This window comes from Glycine soja, chromosome 14 (genome assembly GCF_004193775.1).
Source record: "Glycine soja cultivar W05 chromosome 14, ASM419377v2, whole genome shotgun sequence".
NCBI classification, from domain to species: Eukaryota; Viridiplantae; Streptophyta; class Magnoliopsida; order Fabales; family Fabaceae; genus Glycine; species Glycine soja.
Genome location: NC_041015.1, coordinates 46,765,142 through 46,771,397, shown reverse-complemented (window position 1 = coordinate 46,771,397; position 6,256 = coordinate 46,765,142). Strand labels below are relative to the sequence as shown.

Below are 6,256 nucleotides of genomic sequence, written 5' to 3'. Positions count from 1 at the left end.
GTGCCCCAACAACAAGAAGATCAAAACCATGGGCACTCGAAACCTTTAAAGTCAACAACTTTACATTATGAAATTCCAAACCCAGTAGTGATAATTTAGCCTATAAGCTACCAGTTGTGAAATTCCAAACAGTTTTTTTTTTTTTTTTTTCCATTATCAGGCTACAATTTAGCCTATAAATTACCAGTTATGCGGAGTGGATGTAGATCTTAAAAAATTGGACCATTTATTTTGTGGTCTTAGTCGGGCTAACCCATTTAAATTGTGACTCATTACAAGTGGGTTTGAAATGAAAAAAAAAGAAGCAAATTTACATCGATTAAAAACAAAAAACTTATATGGACTAAAATTAAAAAGGAATAAATTTTCATTAACTAAAAATAAACAAAAGAACTAATGGGGATCAAAATTGAAAAAATGAAATTTAGATGGATTAAATTCATATTTAAGCCTTAATGATTTTATAAACTAATATTGCAATGATGTTGGTTTTTTTTGGTAAGGTACTTATTTATTTATTTATTAAAAATCATGGTTAGATAATATTTTCTTGGATTATAATGTTATAGGTGTGATGTGAAATTAATATTTAACAGTTTTGTTGGTGACTAATTTGATTGATTACTTTTAAAGTCTTTTACTCTAATGGGTATAAAATTATCTTAAGTTGTGTGTTATATATTGGTCCTAATCTTTTTGACTTATGAATTATGGTTATGCTTGAAATTAAGTTAGTTTAATGTTATTATTTAGAGGTTATTGTCTTTATCTATGTTATTTTTTTTGTATCTATATGCGTAAGTATAATTTGCATTTTAGGTAGGATCTTATGGTCCATGTTACAATCCTCTGAGTTATAATCTTTCACCCCTCCTCTTGATCTTAAGTATGATTTTGAGTTTAGTAACATAAGTAGGATAATGACAATGGTGTGTTTAAGTAAGGGGCAATGGTGGGCAATGGTGACGACAATTAGTGATGACCTAATGGCTATGGTAGTAGAGATTATGGTGCAAAAGCAATGGTGTAGGGGGTAGAGGTGAAAGGAAGAGGTGACATTGGTAATGATAGATGGTATAGTAGTAATAAGTGAAGGAAAGATGGTGATAGTGACAATCATGATAACAATAATGAAGGTGATGATAATGATAAAGGAAGCAAATGAAAACAAATGACAAAGTAAATGTATAATGTGGGTATGACACTAGAAATTATGATTTAAAGGATAGGGATTAATATTGAGAAGGGTCATAATTCCATAGATAATTTGGAATTATTCTCATTTAACAAAAAATCTTCTATATGTCATGATTAAAACTTCTAAGATTCAATAAAAATTTTAAATACACATTCTCCACTAATTTCTTATGCAACAAGTTCTTATACATGTACAAAATTACAAGCTAAATTGTTGATTCTTTTCATACAATTTTGAATCAATGTGCATTTTCATAATACATGTATATTTTTTATTTTATAAAAGTTTAAGTTGGAGCAATTGTTGTCACTGCCATCGAGCACATGAATCAATTTATGTAAAATAATTTCAGCTTATTAACCTTAAATCTCTAATTCTGAGTATGCAATTGTATTAAATATTTAGAGGAAGAGTTTTGTTGTCCATAGTGGTACCATTCGTTTTGAACAATATTGTTTGAAATGAAAAATACTCATACTCTATATAAAAAATTACTACCATTTAAATCATGTTATTATAATTTTCTTTTTTATATATTAGACTAAGCGAAGATTCATTTTCAAGTGAAGTTAGTAAATATCACCAATCTCCACAAATTTATAACAACATATATAAAGACAATACCAACTTTTTTTTTATACTTTAGGAAAAAATAGAACAACAAAACTACAAGCCACGCGGGTTCAGAACCCCTCTGTTATCAGCAAATGACAAGTGAGCCATAGCTATAGGACAACTATAAAAAACCAGAAGATGATTAGCAGAACTAGCTCCTAATTTAGCAAGCCAATCCGCACAGTAGTTGGCTTCACGAAACTCATGCTGAAAGGAAAGCTCCCAAGGGTGATGAAGGAAGCTCCTAATTCTTGAGATCAGAGGAAAATAGTGATGCGTATGATCTGCACCATGCAATGTCAGGGACAAAGCAGTGCGAGAGTTTGATTCATAAATAAGAGCTTGACCATTGTAATCCCATGCCATCTGAAGAACTTTGAGGATGGCCAGTAGTTCAGCATAGAGGTTGGTCTTGACTCCGCATAAACCAGCAAAACCTTGAACCCACGATCCATTACTATCTCTGATGATTCCGCCAATACCAGATACACCAAGATTACCTCTTTAACTTCCGTCAGTATTCAGCTTTAACGTTCCGTGACTAGGAGAGAACCAACAAATGAGATGGATCTGATGAGGATGTGGTTGAGTCCCCAGCAGATTGATACAAAGGGTGTTGAGATGAAGGGTTTGATGAATAAGTTGCCAATCACCACCGTAAGTCTGATTCAAAGCTTCTTCATTCTTTGATTTCCATAAATTCTAGCAACCCACAACAAATAAGATGCCACGCGCACCCATGCAGAAAAAACGCAGCCAGTTTGGTGCCTCCATATCCTGATCTTGAAGATTGACATCCAGACGAAGGTGGTTCCAGAATCTGGCAGACTTTGGACAGTCTCTATGTGCATGTTTCGTTTGGCATTGAGGAATTGATTCTGAGTCCATAATTAATTTTGAATACATTTTCATATGTTTGGTTTCATGTTGGAGAAGAATTCAAAATTGATTTTGGATCTAGAATTGATTCTGAGTTGAAACACCTTTAAGTAGCTTCTACGTTAGATCTAATGTTTTGTAGTGAACTGTACCCCTAAATAAAACATCCAAACATAATTTATATTACTTCAAAATCAATTTTACAAAATCAATATTGTCAACACCCATCCAAACACACTAAGTAAATGAAAAATGTATTCAAAATGAGCTCCACACCTACAACAAGAAGGGTCAGTGGCCAAATGGTGAGTAACAAGAAAAAGATAAGTGGGGTTGCTCTGATGAGCTGAGCCAAAGGAAAATTTTTATATTTTCTAGAACATGGAGTTTCCAGACCCAGGATCCAGTTCCCAACAAAGGCGCAGTGGGCAAGCACGCTTGAGTGAGGCAATGGCAAGCAGAAGAAGCAGAGTAAACACCATTGATAGCATTTTTTCAGATAATAAAATCCTCTACCCCCTCGTTAAGGATCATCCCCTCAACTTCCAATTTCAGCCAGATAGGAACCATAGTAGCAAACAAAGTTCCAGCTCCAATTGCCATCAACAAACACATCTCAGATCGTCATATTAATATCCGAGTTGTGGACATAATCAAGTAAAGGAGCAACAATCCCCTTGGTGGACCAAAGATCATTTCACTCCTCAACTTTAGTGTATACATTTCTTGATCCTTTTCACTCCCAACTTAGTGCATAGTAATAAATGGAGATTTATGATTTCAATTTCCTTTTTAAAGTAGCATTATGTCATAAATTAATTGTTTTAAAATTTTCTTTTCTTACCAAAAATAGAAATTGCCAACAAACCAGTTTGGTCTTTCTGCTACTATTTATAATAGTAAAACTTAGGCGCTTTCTGCCGTGGAGAAGCCCATCCAATGCTTCACCCGTGGTCCACTGAATAAAGTGGCTACAGTTATAATTAAAACTAACAACATTGCTATATATGTGATTTCCGGGTACAAAGCGAGTAAGTAATAGACACATATAATAGGATCTGTATAACTACCAATTTCTGTCAAAAGTAGTCCACCCATTAATAGCACATTATCTTTTCTAGTAACAAAATTAAGCAAAGCAAATTTCCAACTTAGACCAACCTAACTGTCCCCATTTTCATAGGAGCAATTCCACCCCCACACCATTATAGAGTTTGCATGATATATAGAAAGACAAGATATATTTGTAATAACTAATAATTAAAATAGTGCTTAACCATTAGTGAATGGCATAACTCAATTCTCGTGGCACCAACCATTTCCAAACTTTCCCATGCATATAACCCCCGCACAATCTCCTACCAAATCCGCACCCCTCTTTAATTCAAACTGCGAGACCAAGAAAAATACAAAACTTGATCGCACCACGAAGCCTCAAAACTCTCTCCCCATCCCACATCTCCATGCATATTAGATCGATGAAGGTGAAGTACCTAACATAAAAGAGCCTTGGTAACAGAAAAAACACATCATGAGCTCCTGAACCACCTTCATCGACCAGGATCATAAGTTTAAAACATGGAGATGCAGCGGATGAGGGAGTTGCTGTTACTGTGGTCATCATTTGAAAGCGAGGGAATGTCCCTTGTGGGTGGAAATCACACTGCCGCCAGGTTTTGCACTCGCTAAAACAATATTCCACAACCCCTTTTCTCTCTCTTTTCTCTCTAATTATCTCTTCTTTTGTATTCCTCTCTCTTTCTTCTTCTACATATATATAACAACTCTCTTTAAAATTTCAACACTGTGGTCGTCATCATCGTCATCTTCTTTGTGTTTCTTTCTCTTTTGAATCCCCTACACTTGCTTTTGAAGCCACAAACCAACCAACTATATATCTTGGTTACCTAATTGAGAAATGAGGAAGATTTCTCACCGTGTGTTGCTTTTGGCATTGTTTCTAGCTTCCTTTACCTTGATATCTTCGACCTCAACCCAACAACAAGAAACCAAACCCAACCCTGTTGCCATCAACATGGAAACAAAGGTTGGAACGCAAAGAAAACTATTAGGGTACGTGCCAGAGGCAAAGAAAGCTGCATTGCAAAACCTAGAAGACGTGCTTCTTGAGCCCCCACGTGCAGCTTCAGGGAAATCAAGGGTGTACTTGAAGCGTACGAAATACTTGCCTGATTTGATGGGTGATTCTCTTGAGAGTTACCCTCGTCGCGTTTTCATTGATGTGGGCCTGCCAGAGAAGGATGGAGGGAGTGCCACTGATTGGTTTCGCAAGACATACCCTACGAGGAACAAGGACTTTGAGATGTATAAGATTGAGACAGTGGCGGAGGGTGGTCCACAAATAGAGATGTCGGATTGGTTGAGGAACAATGTGAGGGAGGAAGAGTATGTGGTGATGAAATCTGAGACTGAGGTGGTGGAGGAGATGATGAGGAGTAAGGCCATAATGTTGGTGGATGAGCTTTTCTTGGAGTGCAAGCCACAACAAGGGAATAGGAAGAGGAAGAATGGAAGGGCCTATTGGGAGTGCTTGGCTTTGTATGGGAAGTTGAGAGACGAAGGTGTAGCTGTGCATCAATGGTGGGGTTGATTCAAGGTTTTAAATTGTGGTCGTAGTTGGGGTTTCATTGTGATTCTTGATGTTATGAGAAATTGCAAACAAATATGGTTGCGATTTCAATTGATATGATTGTGGTGACCTAAAAACCTTGGTGTGGCGATCGAAATCGTGGAGGTGAACCATTTTTTAAAACCTTGCATTGATTGATTGATTGATTATTTTGGTAGAAACATGTAAGAGGGTGTTTTAAGAATTTGTGTTTCACAGAGAGAGTGGTGTAGATGAAGAAGACATGGAGTTGAGGGTGAAGAGTGTTAGAGAGATTCAAGAGTGGAGGTGGCCCCTGAGGAGCAAAAAGCCAAGGAGTTTTAATTTTCTCTATTGTCCCTTTGATTTCTTTTCTTTTCTTTTGTGGCGTGTTTTAAAAGTTTAATCATATTTTTCATGTGACTGCTTTGTGGATGTTTATGAAATTTGTTGATTGTGAAAATAATGACCACCATGGTGTAACAGTTGAGGAATGTGTTCACTGTTCAATGAGGGGTGAATTATGGTCAAAGTTCAGATTATGGTGTGATCATTTATATTCTATGACACGTAGATGTTGAAGCTACGAATATGCATCTGTTGTATTTTATCCCCCTTATTTTGTTTTCATTGAACTGGTTGCAAGCTAGGAATTAATTGTATTTGATATATTTAAGTGCTTCATATAAAGAAGTTAATTTGTGTGTGAACCACTATGCCAAGCATAAATTAACATGCATCTATATTGATCATACGAAACCAAGGCAAAATCTGGTTCAAGTTTTTCCAATTGAATCCTTAATGATAGAAATTGATGATACAGTTCATGAGGGAAAGGAGCAACGAAAAGTTAAAAGTGTGTTTCGTTTGGTTATTTTTTATTTTTATTTTTACTGAAAATGGAAAATAATGATGAAAATATGTTTGGTTGGATTTTTAAAAATATTTTCAGTAAA

At 35.7% G+C, this 6,256-nt stretch overlaps 2 protein-coding genes across 2 annotated transcripts; one reads left to right on the top strand and one right to left on the bottom strand.

Moving 5' to 3' along the window:
* Nucleotides 1–1,864: 1,864 nt before the first annotated feature.
* Nucleotides 1,865–2,664, bottom strand: LOC114384152. Its single transcript, XM_028343813.1, has 2 exons — nt 2,528–2,664; nt 1,865–2,276 (listed from the first exon to the last, which is right to left on the bottom strand). The coding sequence occupies exons 1-2, from the start codon at nt 2,662–2,664 to the stop codon at nt 1,865–1,867; spliced, it is 549 nt and encodes a 182-aa protein (XP_028199614.1).
* Nucleotides 2,665–4,067: 1,403 nt separating this feature from the next.
* On the top strand, nt 4,068–6,010 carry LOC114384611. Its single transcript, XM_028344316.1, has 2 exons — nt 4,068–5,447; nt 5,541–6,010. The coding sequence occupies exon 1, from the start codon at nt 4,611–4,613 to the stop codon at nt 5,301–5,303; it is 693 nt and encodes a 230-aa protein (XP_028200117.1). The 5' UTR covers nt 4,068–4,610; the 3' UTR covers nt 5,304–5,447; nt 5,541–6,010.
* Nucleotides 6,011–6,256: the final 246 nt, after the last annotated feature.

Excerpts from the sequence above, each read along its gene's own strand:
- LOC114384152 (XM_028343813.1), bottom strand. The coding sequence starts at position 2,664 with ATGCACATAGAGACTGTCCAAAGTCTGCCAGATTCTGGAACCACCTTC. Across the intron at positions 2,277-2,527 it reads CGCGTGGCATCTTATTTGTT|AGATAGTAATGGATCGTGGG; the intron begins GTGGGTTGCTAG and ends CGGAATCATCAG.
- LOC114384611 (XM_028344316.1), top strand. The coding sequence starts at position 4,611 with ATGAGGAAGATTTCTCACCGTGTGTTGCTTTTGGCATTGTTTCTAGCT.